The sequence below is a fragment of the Podarcis gaigeae genome, assembly GCF_964106915.1.
Source record: "Podarcis gaigeae genome assembly, chromosome: 4".
Classification (NCBI taxonomy): domain Eukaryota; kingdom Metazoa; phylum Chordata; class Lepidosauria; order Squamata; family Lacertidae; genus Podarcis; species Podarcis gaigeae.
In genome coordinates, this window is record NC_139677.1 from 104,270,061 (window position 1) to 104,288,934 (window position 18,874).

The 18,874-nt window shown below is 46.1% G+C and overlaps 1 protein-coding gene across 4 annotated transcripts in view; it reads right to left on the reverse strand.

The window, feature by feature from the left end:
- Positions 1-247: 247 nt before the first annotated feature.
- LOC310843306 (uncharacterized protein) overlaps positions 248-18,874 on the reverse strand; it is a 110,647-nt gene continuing 92,020 nt past the window's right edge. For 2 of the 4 annotated variants that reach the window (XM_083736435.1, XM_083736436.1), the window contains one exon: positions 248-2,396. In XM_083736435.1, the coding sequence (XP_083592561.1) occupies positions 550-2,396 (1,847 nt within the window). In that variant the 3' untranslated portion in view covers positions 248-549. Of the gene's footprint in view, positions 2,397-2,819; positions 2,947-12,698; positions 12,782-13,065; positions 13,148-13,343; positions 13,837-15,055; positions 15,142-18,874 lie in introns of those variants that run through there. The other 2 variants (XM_083736434.1, XM_083736433.1) reach the window with 2 other exon arrangements.

Sequence of the window (18,874 nt, forward strand, 5' to 3'; positions counted from 1 at the left end):
CACAAGGCCAGCCTACTTTCCCTTTAAAGCAAACTTGGGTCTCCAGCTGGTTTTGGACTACAACTCCCATCATCCCTTGCTAGCAGAACCAATGGGGAGGGATGATGGAAACTGTGGCCCGGGAGCTGTTGGGGACCCAAGTTTGGGAAAGCCTCCTTCAAAGCAACTTTTACATTTTGCCCGCAAAGATGGGACCTATCCATGTTTGTATCTTCTTGTATTTTGTTTTCCTCATGACCTTTCTGAGTTTATTCTTTTTATTGTTTAAGAGGGCAAATTGAAAGAGAAATTGTATGGCAAGTTGCAGAAGAATAAAAGGTTGTGTTTGAAAAAAGCACACCAAAAACTGGGGGGTGGCATCCTTAAATATTTTATTGGGGGTGGGGCAAAGACCACTAGGCGTATAAGAGTTGGCACCTATTCCCTACACCCACAGGTCTCAGGATGGTTATGACATAAAAAACAAAAAACAAAAAAACCCACATATTTAAAGGGCATTAGAAGTCCATCAGCCAAAAGTCTGGTTAAAAAGGTGCGTCTGCCTGGTTCCTAAAGATGTATAATGGTTTTTCCAACCATTGTATGGATTCCTTGATGGGAATTGAGATGGGAGCTCTGACGGAAGCTCTTTCCACATTCCACACACTGATAGGGTTTCTCTCCTGTATGAATTCTTTGATGGGAAGTGAGATTGGAGCTGTTCCTGAAGCTCTTTCCACATTCCATGCACTGATAGGGTTTTTCTCCTGTATGAATTCTTTTATGGGAAATGAGATAGGAGCTCTGAGTGAAGTTCTTTCCACATTCCGCACACTGATAGGGTTTCTCCCCTGTATGAATTCTTTGATGTAAAGTGAGAGAGGAGCTCTGACCGAAGCTCTTTCCACATTCCGCACACTGATAGGGTTTCTCCCCTGTATGAATTCTTTGATGTAAAGTGAGAGAGGAGCTCTGACTGAAGCTCTTTCCACATTCCGCACACTGATAGGGTTTCTCCCCTGTATGAATTCTTTGATGTAAAGTGAGAGAGGAGCTATTTCTGAAGCTCTTTCCACATTCCATGCACTCATAGGGTTTTCCCCCTGTATGAATTCTTTGATGGGAAGTCAGAGAGGAGCTTTCAGTGAAGCTCTTCCCACATTTGACACACTGATAGGGTTTCTCCCCTGTATGAATTCTTTGATGGAAAGTGAGAGAGGAGCTCTGACTGAAGCTCTTTCCACATTCCACACACTGATAGGGTTTCTCCCCTGTATGAATTCTTTTATGGGAAATGAGAGAGGAACTATCTGTGAAGCTCTTTCCACATTCCACACACTGATAGGGTTTCTCCCCTGTATGAATTCTATGATGTGAATTGAGATGGGAGCTCTGACTGAAGCTCTTTCCACATTCCATGCACTGATAGGGTTTCTCCCCTGTATGAATTCTTTGATGGGAAGTGAGATGGGAGTTTCTAATGAAGCTTTTTCCACATTCCGCACAGTGATAGGGTTTCTCCCCTGTATGAATTCTTTGATGGGAAGTGAGACTGTGGCTGTGAGTGAAGCTCTTTCCACATTCCACACCCTGATAGAGTTTCTCTCCTGTATGAATTCTTTGATGGGAAGTGAGATTGGAGCTCTTCCTGAAGCTCTTTCCACATTCCACACACTGATAGGGTTTCTCCCCTGTATGAATTCTTTGATGGGAAGTGAGATTGGAGCTGTTCCTGAAGTTCTTTCCACATTCCACACACTGATAGGGTTTCTCCCCTGTATGAATTCTGTGATGGGAAGTGAGAGAGGAGTTTTCAGTGAAGCTCTTTCCACATTTGACACACTGATAGGGTTTCTCCCCTGTATGAATTTTCTGATGCTTAGTGAGAAGGGAACTCTTCCTGAAGTTCTTTCCACATTCCACGCACTGATAGGGTTTCTCCCCTGTATGAATTCTGTGATGGGAAGTGAGAGAGGAGCTACATGTGAAAGTCTTTCCACATTCCACACACTGATAGGGTTTCTCCCCTGTATGAATTCTTTTATGGGAAATGAGAGAGGAACTATCTGTGAAGCTCTTTCCACATTCCACACACTGATAGGGTTTCTCCCCTGTATGAATTCTGTGATGGGAAATGAGAGAGGAGCTCTGACTGAAGCTCTTTCCACATTCTACACACTGATAGGGTTTCTCCCCTGTATGAATTCTTTTATGGGAAATGAGATAGGAGCTCTTCCTGAAGCTTTTTCCACATTCCATGCACTGATAGAGTTTCTTTCCAATGAGATTTTGTTGATGGGAAATGGAATGGGAGATCTGACTGCAGCTTTCTCCACCCTCCAAATTTTTACGTGGCTTCTCCTCCCTGGGGATTTTATCGTGGCCACCTTTGCTCTCAATTTCCAATTCATCAGAATCTGCAATGGAGACAAAAAGGGATTAGAGCCTCGGGAACAAATGGAAAAGAACTGAAGGGAGTTGGGTGTGTGTTCATTACCTGTGTTGTTTGTCATTTTACCAACATATTTATTATTAGATTCTGAAGACTTGTTGAATGTTGTTTTGTCTGATATATAGCAGTGGTCAAAATTGTGGAAGTTTGAAGCTGACACTGAAGATGGCCTGGGAAGTTCACACCAGCCCAATCGTGGTAGAAAAAGCAATATTTTGAAGAAGATTGTTCAAAGAAAAAACTGTAAGTTACTGTTTATTATGGGGGTGTTAGGTTCCCAGGTGTTATAGGGGGCGCTGTTGAATTCTGTGAAAATATCTGAGGCTGGTCACATAGAGGTATTTTTTAAATTTCCAGGCAGATATGACGATCCCACAGGGAGCCTTACCAAGAGAGGCCACGATCCCACAATTCTCCTCCATGATGTCCTTATGCAGAGCTCTCTGGTCAGGATCCAGCAACGCCCACTCCTCGTCCGTGAAACGAACAGCGACATCTTCAAAGCACACTGGACCCTAAAAGAAAAAGGGAAATGTCCTCCTCTGAGACAGCAGAAATATGATCTGCTACACAATGCTCTGTTGTTTCCTTCCTGTTAATAATAATAATAATAATAATAATAATAATAATAATAATAATAATAATTATTATTATTATTATTATTATTTATTTATACCACGCCCATCTGGCTGGGCTTCCCCAGCCACTTTGGGCGGCTTCCAAAAAACACGAAAATACAATAATCTCTTAAACATTAAAAGTGTCCCTAAACAGGGCTGCCTTTAGATGTCTTCTAAAAATTTTGTAGTTATTTTTCTCTTTGACATCTGGTGGGAGGGCTTTCCACAGGGCGGGTGCCACTACCGAGAAGGCCCTTTGCCTGGTTCCCTGTAACTTGGCTTCTCACAGGGAGGGAACCGCCAGAAGGCCCTCAGCACTGGATCTCACTGTCTGGGAAGAACGTGTCAGTGTTTGTAAAAAGCAAAAAAAGGAGGAAAAGGTTCTGACATCCGTTTGTCTCCTTAGCCTGGTCCCCGGACCCTTGTCAGCACAAAAAGAGTCCACGAGAATATCCTTGCAGTTTTATTCTTAAAAGTCTTTGTGCAAAACACAACTGAATAACTATATACACCATCACTAACTAACCAACCAACCAACCCAAACACCAGCCTCAGCAACAAACATTTCTCACTATATATATATACACACAACCTGCTGCAAGCCGCTGAGTCATGTTGACCCAGCTTTATTCGCATTAAAGAAACAGCGGCCATTTTAGCCATGGCACCCCTTCTGTTTCTTAAATGCGAAAAACCCCAACAGAAACAATACATACATACATTATATACATAAACCCAGTTTTGTCGTTAATTCATTATGGAATGTTGCTGGCAAAGGCTTAGAAAACAAATCAGCAATATTATCTTGTGATTGACAGTACTCCAGTTTGATCACCCCATTCTGTACACAATCTCTAACATTCGCATGACGGATAGCAATATGTTTTGATGCAGATTTCATTATTTCTGAGCCCGCTAATGCAATGCACGATTGGCTATCTTCATACACTTGGATAGGCAAATCAACTTTACAATCTAGATCTTTTAGTATCTGTGTAAACCCATGATTTCATTGCATGCTAGCGACAGGCTCCCATATTCTGCCTCACAGGACGAGGTCACAACAAATCCTTGTTTCTTTGACCTCCATCCAATTATGGAATTGGCAAATATCATAACCATTCCACTTGTAGATTTTCTGGTAGCTACACAGCTTTCCCAGTCCGCATCAACAAATACTTATAGTTTTTCGTCTTGTGTACTAGATATCTTCAAACATGCATTTAATGTCCCCTTTAGATATCTGATAAGCCTTTTCAAAGCACACCAATCAGCAGTACTGGGTTTAGATACACGTTGACTCAGAACATTTGTAGCACATGCAATGTCTGACCTTGACCACTGGCTTAAATACAATAGTGATCCTATTTTTGAGTGATACAACTCAGGCTGATCAAATTCATCATCACATCCTGTCACACTGTCTTTGGGAAATCTGGTGTCATGGGAGTCTGAATTAGCTTGCAGTTTTCCATGCCTTCAAATGAAGAATTTTCTCTTTCTGGCTCAATAGGAAGCTTCCATCTGCTTCCTGCCTTACTTCTACTCCCAAGTAATTGCTTACAGGCCCTAAGGCTTTAAGCTTAAACCTCTTTTCCAGTTGACTTGTGAGCTTCTGGATCTCATCTGTGGAACTCCCTGCTACAAGCAAATCATCAACAAAGACTAAGAGCATTAGATCAGTGTTTCCCAACCGGTGTTCCGCGGCACACTAGAAAGCTGGCTGGCTTGGGTGAGTAGGTGAGGGAAAACTTTTGCCTTCCTTTCCTCCCTCCCCGTTATACCCCTCTCCTGCATTCTTAGCCAGCTGCTTCTCTGCACATCCCTCTCGTGCTCCTTGTCCGTTCTGTGTTTTTCCTTCCCTCCCCACTTAAAATGTGGTTTAAAAGCATGGATCCACATGGATCCTCAGGATCTTTGCATTGGGTCACCCCAAATTCACCAACAGATCACATAGCATGTCCATGGCTACAGCCTGCCCTCCAAAAATCACGCACCCACTGTTGCCTGGGGCTGCAGTGGTGCAAAAATGTGGTTACAAAACATGGATCCTCAGGATCTTTGCATTGGGTCACCCCAAATTCACCATCAGATCACATAGCATGTCCATGGCTACAGCCTGCCCCCCCAAAATCACACACCCACTGTTGCCTGGGGCTGCAATGGTGCAAAAACGTGGTTACAAAACATGGATCCACAGGGATTCTCAGGATTTTTGCATTGGGTCACCCCAAATTCACCATCAGATCACATGTCTGTGGCCACAGCATGAAGCACAAAAATGATACATCATTAATATTCACTGCCCACGGCGGCAGCCAATCGGCTGCCGCAAAGGGCGGGCCCTCACAGGTTCACTGAATAAAGTATTTTATAATTTTTCATATTTCTGTTTACTTACTATTTCATAATAAAGTAATTATAAAATACTTTATTTGTGTTTATTTGATTCCTATTAAAGAGAGTCACTTTATATATAGTCAATATAGGCACAGAGTTAATTTTTTAAACATTTTCTAATGGTGGTGTGCCTCGAGATTTTTTTCATGAAACAAGTGTGCCTTTGCCCAAAAAAGGTTGGGAAACACTGCATTAGATATTTGTTGCCTGTCCCCTTGGTGTACAGGCATGGATCAGCCACACTCCTTTTAAATCCAAGTTTTACAAGGGCTTCATTTAAACACTGGTTCCAACACCTTCCACTTTGAGACCGTAAACAGCTTTTTTCAAACGCCAGACTGCACCATTCTCCTCTTCAAACCCAGGAGGTTATCTCATTAACACTTCATGGTCTAAATTTGCATGCAGATATGCAGCATCAACATCAAAATGGTGCACTGTTAGTTGTCTTACAGCAGCAATGGAAAGCATTAAATGAAAGGTTTCACTCTTTACAGTGGGAGAAAACACTTCATCATAACTCTCCCCTTTAATTTGAGTGAACCCTTTGGCTACTAATCTGGCTCGAAAACGTGTTTCCCCAGATGCAAGGGTTTTCCTTTTGTAAACCCACTTGCATGACACCACTCTGCCACCAGGTGGCGGCATTATGACCTCAAACACTTTGTTACATTTAAAAGAGTCCATTTCTTCTTTCATATCTTGTTCCCACAAAGCACGTTCCCCAGGGGGTAAGTCTAAGACTTCATTATAACTTTGTGGTTCCACACAACTCACATTGCATACTCACTCCTCCTAGGGTCAAACGCTAAGGAAGTACACCCTTGTTTGAATGCTGGGAGCGCCTAGGCACAACTACTTCTTCTTCTCCCCTTATCTCTGGCTCTTCTTCCTCTTCCTCTAGAGAAGTATTATCTATTGCCACATCTTTTGGGGAAATCTGTGCCCCCTCCTCATCCTGCTCCTGTGTTACCAATGGCTGAGAAGAAGCCTCTTCTCTTACTTGCAGGGGCAGTAGGCAATCTGGGTTGGCATGGATCGCAGTCCATCTGTCCTGGTCAGCGAAGTCTGCGCTTCGTGACAGAACCACGCGTCCTGGGCGTAAATTGAAACGCCACCCTTTGCCATAGGACTGATATCCCACAAACCGCAGTTTCTGCGCTCTAGCACCCCCTTTCTGGCGCTGAGCTTTGGGGATATTTACATGTGCCCAAGAACCCCAGTTATGGAGCACTGTCCACTCTGGTTCTTTCCCAAACAACACACGATAAGGAATATCTTTTATAGAGCTAGACCAGGTTCTATTAATCAAAAAATTTGCTGTCAGAAAAGCCTCGCCCCACAGCCTATGGTTGTGACCCAATCCTGCATCCACTAGCAGGCAGTCCTTTACTGACTGTATCACAGCCCCACGTCTTTCACACAGAAGACTCTTTAGATATTCTGTCACTTTTAGAAGCCACAGGCTTCCTCTTAGATTTGGCCATTTTACGTACATTGCAATCTAGGAAAGTGTTACAGCTACTTACTTTTAGATTCTTGCACACCTTTTGCATCTCTGAAAGCGCACGGAAATTGGTGTGACCCAGTTTTCTGTGCAGTTCATGTACACACCCCTTATGAACTGGTAAATTATCAGCTTTAACAGGCTTGTCCTGCATTACATATAACCCATTTTCCAACTTTGCATGGCCACATACCTGAGTTCCATTCTTTATCAGACAGCCATCCTGCGTGAACTTAACACTATACCCTGCATTAATCAAACAGCTTACAGACAGTAAACAATAGTCCAAACTGCTGACAAACAGAGTCTCTGGTAGAGTAGTGTTCAAGCACTGCAGGAAACATGTTCCCTGGCCATCAATCTTGCTTCTATGACCATCAGCAAGATAGATTGAGTCTTTTCCATCAGCTGGCTTCCCCAGGGTCTTAAAGTCCTCCTGACTGTTGCAGATAATCCTGCTGCTCCCAGAGTCCAGCAACCATGTTCCTTGAGGTATCTTCCTCTCCTCTCGAGAAAATGCAGAAACAAACTGCATTGGCAGATTCTGCTGCTGGCCCCCTCGACTGTAACTCCTCCGCTCTTGGAGTTCAGCCTGTCTATCTGACCTTCTTTCTGCTTCTTCGCTCAATCTGCCAACCACATACTCAAGGGTCAGATCTCGGGGACACATACTCTCCATGCTATTAATTACGGGCAATCAGCTTTCAGGCAAACTTGAAAGGATAATGTATGTTTGGTCAGTCTCATCATAACGCTTTCCTCTCTGCTGTAGTTGAAGAAACAGAGATTTCAGCGTTTGAAGATGAGTTGCCAAACTCTCACCTTCTTTCATAATAGTCCTGAACAGCCTTCTGGTCAGAGAAATTATAGTTCCAGCAGTTTCTCTGACATGCATTGCCCTTAATAAATTCCAGCACTCAAACCCTGTGCTGGCATTTGCTACATGCAATAACTGAGAGTTGCTCAAACACAGCATAATTTGGGCACGGGCCCTTTCATCCAGCCGTTTTTTCTCAGCAGAGTCCTGTCTCAAAACCTCAGTTTCAACACAGTCCCATAGTCCATCTCTCCTTAATAACTGCTGCATTTTAATTTACCAACTCAGCCAGTTGTTTTCTGAGAGAAGTTCAAAAGGGATGCCTCCCCCCAATATTTACAACTTGGGAAGACTGGAAATCTGCCATCTCTGCTGGTGCTTGTTGAGCCCCTTCTGTGAGGCCTCCAGCAATCTCTCCTGACTCTCTCTTTAGAGTCCAACTGGATGGTCCTGGCTGGCACTCACCGGCTGCTAGCTGCTGCCTCTGTTGACCCTCAGGTCCCGTCTGGCTCTGCAACTGGTGTAGCCGCTTTGTGAGTCGCCTACTGTGGTCCTCTAGCAGTTCAAACAGTTCCAGTAGCCGACACTGAGTGCTTTGCTGATCCTTAGATCCTAGCTGCTCCAGCGTCACTGCAGACAGTTACAGCTTGCCACCAACTGCTCCAACGCACAGCCACTGGCTTCGTACACCACCAGGACTCACCAGCTCCCTGCTGAGATGCTGTCAGTCGTTTTGCACTCTGCACATGCTCAGAAACACTGGGCCCATAACCTGTCAGTGTTTGTAAAAAGCAAAAAAAGGAGGAAAAGGTTCTGACCTCCCTTTGTCTCCTCAGCCTGGTCCTTGGACTCTTGTCAGCACAAAAAGAGTCCACGAGAATATCCTTGCAGAGTTTTATTCTTAAAAGTCTTTGTGCAAAACACAACTGAATAACTATATACACCAGCACTAACTAACTAACTAACTAACTAACCAACCAACCTCTAGACACTCTCACAGAAATTTCACTGCCTTCACTGGTTCCGATTTGAAAGAGAGGTAGAGCTGGGTATCATCTGCATACTGATGAACACCCAGCCCAAACCCCCTGATGATCTCTCCCAGCGGCTGCATGTAGATGTTGAAAAGCATGGGGGAGAGGACGACCAAGGCAGTTTCAGTCCCATGATGAGGCCTGAATCCCGACTGGAAGAGATCCAAATGGTGCACTTCTTCCAGGCGTGCCTGGAGTTGTTCAGCAACCACTCGCTCAATCACCTTGCCCAAGAATGGAAGATTTGAGACTGGGCGATAGTTAGCTATATTGGCAGCATCTAAAGATGGTTCTTTAATAAGCGGTTTGATAACCGCCTCTTTCAGCGGGTCTGGGAAGGCTCCCTCACAGAGAGAAGCATTCATGACCCCACAAAGCCCATCTCCCAGCCCTTCCCGGCTAGTTTTTATAAGCCAGGATGGGCAAGAATCAAGGAGACAGGTGGTTGGCTTCACTTGTCCAAGCAGCCTGTCCACATACTCGGAGGTAACAGATTAGAACTGATCCCACACAACCTGACTAGACAGGACACTAGCACTCTCCCGCCCCGGCCCTGCTCTCACGGTGGAGTCTACCTCTTCCTGAATCTGAGCAACTTTATCTGCAAAAAACTTTGCAAAATCATTGCAGGAGATCATGTGGCCCATACTGGGCCCCGATGTAGCAGGTGGTTCCACTAAATTGTGAACCCCCTGAAAAAGTCTCCTGCTGCTGTTTTCTGCAGATGCAATAGAGGTGGCGAAGAAAGTCTTCCTTGCCATTGCTACCGCCACTTGGTAGGCTCGACAATGAGCTCTAACCCGTGTCCGGTCAGCTTCAGAAAGAGTTATCCGTCACCGGCGCTCTAGCCTCCTCATTGATTGTTTCATTTCCCTCAGATCCGTGGAAAACCACAGGGCTGTCTGGGCTCCATGCAATCGAAGAGGGCGCTTCGGAGCCAAACAGTCAATAGCCCTGGTTAACTCCACATTCCAGCGGGCCACTAGGGAATCAGCTGAAAGGCCATCAACATGGGATAAAGCATCCCCTACCACTCTCTGGAAACCATTTGGAGCCATTAAGTGGTGGGGGCGGACCATCTGAATCGGTCCCACCTCCATACAGAGGGGAAGGGTCACGGAGAAGTCCAGTTGCACCAGGAAGTGGTCTGACCATGGCACTGCAACCCCCCTCCCCGCCCACAAGGCCTGGGTTGCTTCCAGGTGGAAAAATCAAAATTGGACACAGAACTGTTAGACCCCAAAACTAAGAACTTGTCAAGAATGTATAACCTGCTGTTGAAATGGAATACTCAGAATGAAACGGTGAAATCAGCTATGATTAAATGGGCACAAGATGTTGGACATAATATTATGATGGCTGACTGGGAACGGTTATGAAGTTCACGGTATGTAATGCCCTAAGAGAGAATATAATGAAAATGATTTACAGGTGGTACATGACCCCAGTCAAGCTCGTAAAAATATATCATTTGCCTGATAATAAATGCTGGAAATGTAAAGAGACTGAAGGTACATTCTTTCACCTTTGGTGGACATGCCCAAGGATTAAGACTTTCTGGGAGATGATGTATAATGAAATGAAAATGGTATTTAATTATACCTTTCTGAAGAAACCAGAGGCCTTTCTCCTGGGCATGGTCAGCCAATCGGTGTCAAAGAAGGATAGAACTTTTTTATGTATGCTACAACAGCAGCAAGAATACTTATTGCAAAGTATTGGAAGACACAAGATCTACCCACCCGGGAAGAATGGCAGATGAAGGTGATGGACTACATGGAACTGGCGGAAATGACTGGCAGAATCCGAGACTAGGGAGAAGAGTCGGTGGAAGAAGATTGGAAGAAATTTAAAGTTTATTTACAGAAACATTGTAAAATTAAGGAATGTTAGAACGATGTTGGAATCAAGTTACGTGGTTTTAGCAGAAATGTTATAAAAGATTAGGTAAAAATAGATTGTTACGTAGTGAGAATGTAAAGTTACATTATATTAAGATAAATTATTAGGATAAAAACAAAGATGGAAAGGATTTGCTGAAATAGCTAATTGAACTAGAATACAAAAAAGGGAGGTGTGAGGAGGTCAAGGAAACAAGCAAATGAAAGATAAGTTATGGAAGGATTGATTTGTTTTTTTTTTTCTTAATTGTTTTTATTTTTCTGTGTTTTTGCTCTTTATTTCTTTTCTTTTTCTTTAATTTTGTAACCTTTCAAAACCTTAATAAGTATTATTATTTTTTTAAAAAAGGAAGTGATCTGACCATGGAACTGCAACCCCCCCCCCCCCCGCCCACAAGGCCTGGGTTGCTGTACATAAGAGAAACCTGGTGGACAAGCAGCGGCAAGGACAGGCCCATCTGCTTCATCCAACCAAGTCTCTGTTACACATGCCAGGTCAAGTCCTCCATCCATGATCAAGTCATGGATGGCAGTGGTTTTATGAATCATTGACCTGGCATTGCACAGCAGCACCTTCAGGTCATGTGGGTATCCCTTGCTGATTCTAGTATCCGTCCAGTCAGGACCAGACCCGGAGGCAGGGATAGTCCTCCAACAACGACTAAACCTGCCTCCTCTGTAATGACATGGTCTAGTCTTAGCGTAACTCCTCCTCCTACCCGTGATCACTGAGATCGGTTGTCCCAGTGCATCCCCCCCATGGAACATGCCCCAGCTATTTTGTGGGCTGTGGCCCACTCCCCGGCAGCCCTGACCCCCCCCCTTAAGAACAAAATAAAACTCTTAAAAAAAAGAAAGAACCCACAATAAAACAATAGAAACAAAAAACTGTAAAAATTACAAACACATTAAAATCAAACAAATTCCCGAACCCAACCAAACATCCATCCCACCCCCCACAAAAAAAGTAATGAAAAGGGAAAAAAGAAATTTTTAAAAAGAACATTGCGCCGCTCCGAGTCCTACTGGCCAGCAGGAGCAGCAGCAACAACAGCAACTATCCTTATGAGGCTTCAGCCCCGCCCTGGGCCAGGTGGTGAGTGGCAGGAGCAGGGCCCTCAGGCACTCACACAGAGAAGTTGTTTCAATAGGATTGCTTTGCTGCACATTTTATTTATGGATGCTTATTTTATTCTAAGTTTAAATTATGGGTATTCGCTTTTGTGCAAATAAGCTGTACTCCACCTTGTGTTATTCAAGTCATTCTGCCTAGGCAAGCATTCCAGTTTCCCCAATGGAAGGATCCACTTTCTCCTCGTGAGCCGTTCTGGGAAGGTTCCCTCCCAATGGTCTAGAGTCAAATTCCAGGGGTTCATGGGGGCATGGAGAGGGGCAGGAATTGGAGACAGGCCCCATTTTGCAGTAGATGGGGCTGGTTAGGTGAATCCAGGCCACTATTATTTCTCATTTGTCCACTGCTTAGAAACCAATTTTTGCATTCAGTTATCAATCTAGAAATAAAATAAGCCTCTTTTGGATGGCCATCTGTCTTGGATGATCTAGCAGAGATTCCTGCATTGCAGGGGGTCTCCTGGCTCTGAGAGACAAGCAGGGAGGGTGGCTTCTGGCAGAAGGAGAGGGAGCCACCAGTGGCTCCTCCTCCTCCTGACTCACCTCAGCCTCTCGACCTTCCTCTCACACTCGCCTCCTTCCTCTTCTGCCTCTGATTCTGCACTGCATTCTGCCACAGAGTCTCCCAGCTCACTAAGCCCTGTTTCCCCTTCAGCTTCTGACACCTCCTCTTCCCAGGCTTCTCCCTTTCCCCCCTCTAATCGCCCATCCTTCTTCTACCTCCACTTCTTGGGCTCTCAGCCATCTTCCCTTCCTGGTTCCCCGGCTGCTTCCTCCCACCATTCCTCTGTGCCCAACCAGTCCATGACATTGCTCCATCCCTCGGCCTCTGGCCCCACAAGGCAGCTTCCCCTGACCTGATCTGGTTCCACAGCCGCTGCTTCCCTTTTGCCCCCAGGAAAAGACAGATCAGGAAGTCTTGCCGGCATCCTTCTGCCACCTGCAAGAGAAAAATGGTAAGCAGGACGCCAGGAGTGCCGGCTTCTCTCACAGGTGAAACAGGGCATCTCTAACTGCAGATGGGCCTTTGAGAAGGACTTACCTACTGAGAGTATTTGGACGTTTGTGCCCATTTCATATGTTTGTTTTGAAAAAATACATCTCCCCTCTTCTGGACCCTTGGTCCCAACTGTCTCCCCCCAAAACAAGATGAAAAGAACCCTCAGATGAGTTGGGAAACCAACAGAATGAGACCAGATAGAGAAAAACCACCTTCCTCCTTACCCAGTGGCCTCTCTCTGGTGTCCAACGGAGGCCTCTCTGCCTCACAGGAATCCAGGTCCATTTCTGCAAAGAGATCCTTTCCCTGAGAAAGAAACAAGGATTCAAAACAGATAATGGGGAGAAATACTAGAAAGAGAATGACAAAGACTTGAAGGGTGTGAGATCTCATCCCATGGATGTCTTCCAAGAAAAAGGATGGGCCATCAGCAGACCATTATGGGATGTTTTCTGTCATGTTTGGAGCCCCTTGGGAGTATCCAGAGGAAAGTCTCTCTCACCTGCTTTCTCTCCTCTGCCTGACTCAGGAGGAAACCTTCGGCCAGGGCCACCGCCTGCGAACTGGTCTCCGCTCCACAGTCCCTCACCCAGCTCTCCATCTCCGGTGGAAGGACAGCCAGGAACTGCTCCAAGATCACCAGGTCCAGCATCTCAGCTTTCGTGTGCCTTTCTGGCTTCAGCCACTGATGGTCAAGGTGGTAGAGTCGGCTGCAAACCTCTTGGGGTCCTTTGGCCTCCTGGCAGCAGAACTGCCTCAACTGCTGGCTCTGCACCTCTGAGCATAGAGTGTCCTCCTCACCCAGGATCTTCTGCACTGGGATTTCCCAGAACCCCCCACTGCTCCCAGTTTTGATGGCATGGTCTCTTCCTGCTTCAGGGCCAGCTGAGTCTCGCTCATCCATCTGTGCTCTCAGGAAGCCTCTGAGAGATCAGAAGGAACCCTTTGGTCTTCTGCCAAGTTCTGTCCGTCTAAATGAGAAGCTCTAGCAAATCCTACAAAGCAAATACATTGTTCTGTTACAGAATTTGTAGGACAGGGGGGGAATGGTTCCCTGAACAAGCATGACTGTACCACATCCCAGACCATGAGCTATCTTTTTGAAAGAGAAGAAACAAGTCTCTAGCCTTCTAGCAATGCAAAATGTGGAGGCAAATGAAGGGATTTCTGTCAGATTAATCAACCTGGTTTCTCCATCATTCCAGTCAATTGAAGACGTCGGAACCTACTGACAAAGGAGTCGTTTCTATCTTGTGAAAAATGGATGCTTGGTTCTAGTGGGGGTCCTCACCTGGGGGTCCTCAGGAGTTGCCCCCCACACCTACACCCACTCCGCTGCTTCTGTCTCCTTTTCTTGCACTTGGACTCTCTGCCACTCTCAGAATAGACTTCTGGGGCGGGGTCCCTTTTTCTTTGCTCTGAGGGCCAGGTATGTATCTGGCCAACCCCCTGAGGGCCAAGTGGGCAGGGCCAAAGACATCTCCCTTGAAATTTAGGAGGGTAATTTTTTATTCTTTTATTATTATTATTATTATTATTATTATTATTATTAACGCAAACACAGCCATTGATGCCAAGGTCCCTGGAGGCTCAGTGAGTAGCAGTGCCCATTTCCGGCTGGTTTTCCAGCTACACTCCCTTTGGGGCAGAGAGGATGTGGTCCTGGGGTGCCATGCTCTGGGTGCGAGGGGATTGCTGCAGTGGCCTCTGTGGGGAGCTGCCCTGGGAGACACTGGGAAACTGGTCCCCAATGCAGCAGCCAGACTATGGCCTGGGATCCCTCTCTTTATTCCTGGCCTCTCTTTCCTACTTTTCCTTCCTCCCTCCCTGTTTTTTTTGGGGGGGGGGCTAGTCCACCTCCTCGTCCAGCTTTGGAAAACCATTTGCAGATGTTTCCTCTGTTGTGCAATGAGGCTGAGCGAATTCACACAGAGTTAAAGTCCCAGGGACTCCTTTGTTTAAAGAAGGGAGATTTTTTCTGAAAGGGGGGGAGCGGAGGGCCAAATGAGATTGGGATCCTCTGATCTGCAGGAAGGAGAGCGTGGCAGACCTGGCCCCTCCCTGGCTGGACCCTCTCCTCCTCCCTGACTTGGGGTGTCCCCCCCCCCCCGCAGGAGCAGATCAGGCCCCCCAGGCCCCCTCCCCTGCTGCAGCCCTGGGACCCCCCCTCTCCCCACTGCACCCTCTGGGGGGGGGGGGGGAGAGGAGACTCACCAGATCCCAGGAGGGGAGAGCGAGGCAGCCCTTGCAGGAGAGACACCAAAGCAAGGAAAGGACTGGGGAGGGAGGGGGATTGGCTCGGGAGGACCTGCCCCCCCTTGCTTCCTGTCCTCTCTAGGAAGGCAGCTCGGTTCCCTTTAACCCTTGCCAAGCCGAGTCCACCCAGCTCAGCCCTCTCTCGCTTGGCAGAGCCTCATATTCTTATTATTTCTTATGGATTTAGGGGGGCAACTGCTCCCCCGGCTCCGCCCTTGCCCAGGTATCCTTTTGGGGGTGAGGCTCTTGGCCAGAAACCAGAGGAAGAGCCTGCAGGGAAAAGGGCTTTGCAGGAGGCAAGGAAGCTCCTCCTGGAATTCAGGAGTGGAGAGAGAGGAGGGGATCCCAGGGTCATCTAGTCCAACCCGAAGCAAGAGGGGGCCGGGTCTAGTTCCCTAAATAGGCAGCCCTGTTTAATAGGTTATTGTATTTTAGTGTTTGATTGGAAGCTGCCCAGAGTGGCTGGAGAAACCCAGCCAGATGGGCGGGGTATAATTATTATTATTATTATTATTATTATTATTATTATTATTATTATTATTATTATTACTACAACCCCCAGTAATGCAGGAATCTCTGCTAAATCATCCATAGCAGATGGCCGTCCGATCTCTGCTTAGAAACCTCCAAGGAAGGAGAGTCCCCCACCTCCCAAGGGAGACCTTTCCCCTGCCCAACTGCTCTTAGGTGTCCCTCAAGGCAGCGGGTCCTGAGTTCCAGCCCTGCTGAAACAATCGCACTGGCTCCCAAGGAGGAACCCAGCGAATATCATAATAAATAAATCCCATTCTCATCATAAATGAGTAATACCTTCTTATGCATGCTTTTTATACTAATATACAAAAGTATGCCATTTCCCTTTCCAGAAATGGATGGTTGTTCTTATTATGTTTAGGGAAGCTTTTAATACTTGATGGACTATTGTATTTTAATATTTTGTTGGAAGCCGCCCAGAGTGGCTGGGGAAACCCAGCCAGATGGGCAGGGTATAAATATATTATTATTATTATTATTATTATTATTATTATTATTATTAATCAGGTGAGTTTTCTCCTTTCGAAAGAGGAAGGTGGAATCTCCATGGCTGCTGATAGCATGTTGAAAGACTAGGGAAATACGGGGAGCCCTAGAGCATCTGCTTGGAATGCAGAATGTCCCCATCAGTGTAGAACAGGGGTCCTCAAACTACGTTCCCTGGCCTGAATCCAGCCCGTCAGGGTCGTGAATCTGGCCTGCATGATCATTTCAGAACCCACCAAGTGTCTGAGGCTGAAAGCATCTCGCCGCCTGCTCAGTCAGTCCCTGTGAGGTAAACACCACAGGCGTGGTGGCGAGTCTACCAATGAAAGGCCAGGGGGTTTTGCCCGGGGACGGGGAAGTGCTGTCTTTTGGCTTGAAGAGGTTGGCGGAGGAAAGCAGACTTGGGTCGATTCGGATTCCTTACGTATTCTTTAAAGGTGGGAGAAGGAAGTATAGTCCTATTTTTGTGAGTGGCGCAGCGGTCTTTCCACTCCTGTGATTTACATGCTCTGAAAGTTGGGATCTGTTTTGATATTTAAATTTTAAAAGGATGGAGTGGAACCGGATATTGACCATCTCCTTAGCCTGGGGAGCCATGTTCTGGTTGAAGGAGGCCAGGATTTTCCCCCAAGGCCTGGGATGTCCCTCCTCCCCTGTAGTAGGACTTGGAATCCAGGAGAAAACTCTTGGAAGAGCCTTGCCAGGTGCTCAGGGTCGGACTCACATGTCCCCATGTCCTTCTCCTTGCAGATGTGCTGCAAACTGTGGTGGAATGTGACATCAAGCTTTATTTACAGCCGAAAATCCTCGGTCAGAGTAAGAGGAAACAAAGGATGGAAGTGATTTACAGACTGACTTCGATTCTTACACAGACAGTACAGAAGGTGTAAACATGGATATCATGGTACACTAGCAATGGGAGAAAGAAATACTGACAGTTTGACCCCCAGTTTGGTCCAAGACTAAAATTGGCAACCCTCATGGCCCAGGAGTGCCAGGGACTCCGTGGTGAGGGCAGTGGGGGCCGCTTTGGCCCAGATTGGCCCCTGACTCCGAGGCATCTTTCCTCCCGCAGGACCTCCAATGTTACGCCCTCTGTGACAATGGGGAAGAGCGGAAACCAGCGGCCAACAGCATCCCTTCTTTGCTGGCCTTTGCCCGAAGGTTCCCCCATCTCGGAGCAAGTAGCTCTCCCTCATGGATTCAGTCCTTTCATCACTTCCATCTCCCCAAGAGGCTCCCAAGGCTGATCATCCTCTGTAGTTGATGACAGACCTAACTGAAAAGAACGGCTTCCTCTTCTGGCGACACCAGAGAATTCTAGAAGACATTCACCCTTTCCATAGCATTATGGATGCACGATTCCCACAGACAAGTTTCTTGGCACGACAAGGGCCTTTGCTGGCCATAGAGTGTCCTCCTCAACATCCCCAACGAAGGAGCTGGGTTGCAAGAGCTGCAGCTAATGGGGGGGTTGTCCTCCCCCCTCCCATCTCACCTGGCTGCTAGGTAGAAAAGCAAGACCCAGAGAGAGTTGTGGGAAACCCCGAAACCAGCTTGCTCTGTGCCGGAGCCAAAGCTGTGACGAATGTAGAAGCAATCTGTTTGAGTGTTGATGCTGTGAGCCCCTCCGTCCTACACGCAGGTTGTGTATACGAGTAAATAAAACTAGATATCATAAAGACGCCCCAGTCTCCACTGACCTTTGTTCCAAGGAAACTGAATCTGGAGAAGCGCCTGGGACCCCTGGAATCTCAGCGCTCAGGGACTGGGGTAGTTTGCAAATACAAACACACACACACACACTAATTTGTGCCTGTGCTCCTTATAGATAACTAAGTGTGAAGAGCATGTCATGTGCTTTAGCAACAGCCCTCCTGTAAATAAGGAAATGCAACCCCCATTGCTGGTCGACTAAAAAAAGCAACAAGGGAATCTGCTCTGGTGTCCCATGAGGTCTGTGGGGCCCTTAAGTAAGAGGAGCCACTTTTAATATCTGAATTAAAGAAATTTTAATATAATCAAAAATTCAAATTACATTGTACAATTTCAATTAACACCCCCCCCCCCCCGGTTTATAACACCTCTGTTTCTTTTGCTTATAATTTTGTATTCCTTATATATTAAAATGAAGGTAATAACATTTGTCTCTTCCTTCTCATTTTTACCTCATAATTGTATTTTCTATTTGTATTTGTCCTCTGTAAGTGTATCACTCAAATCCTGCCAGTGAGTTCATTTCTACACATTGTTAAAAGGTTCCCAATCTTTTTAAAAGTCAGTTTTGTCCTTTATCTTTAAGTCTCTCAGTTAGCTTCGCCATTTCAGCGTATTCCACCAACTTTTCTTGCCAGTGTTCTTTTGCTGGTATTTCATCGCCTTTCCATCTTTGAGCTAGAAAAATTCTGGCCGCTGTTGTCACATACATGAATGGATTATTCTTAATTTTTGGTAAATCCTGCCCTAAAATATCTAATAAAAATTCTTCTGGTCTTTCAACAAAGGTTATCTTAAACATTTTTATTTCATTATACATCATCTCCCAATAGGTGGAGCCAGGTGGGCCCAGGTCCAGGTTGGAGGGGGTTGCCATGGTAACAAGGACCGGTAAAAGCCACAGACTTGCAGGCGGCCATTTTGGGTTAGCAGTGAGGCGAGTGGAGGAGAGAGCAGTTGGTGGCAGTTGACGGAGGACAAGGCGAGGCAGTCAGTGGATTCTTATTTTCTCAGTTTCTTATTTCATTTATTACTTCTTTT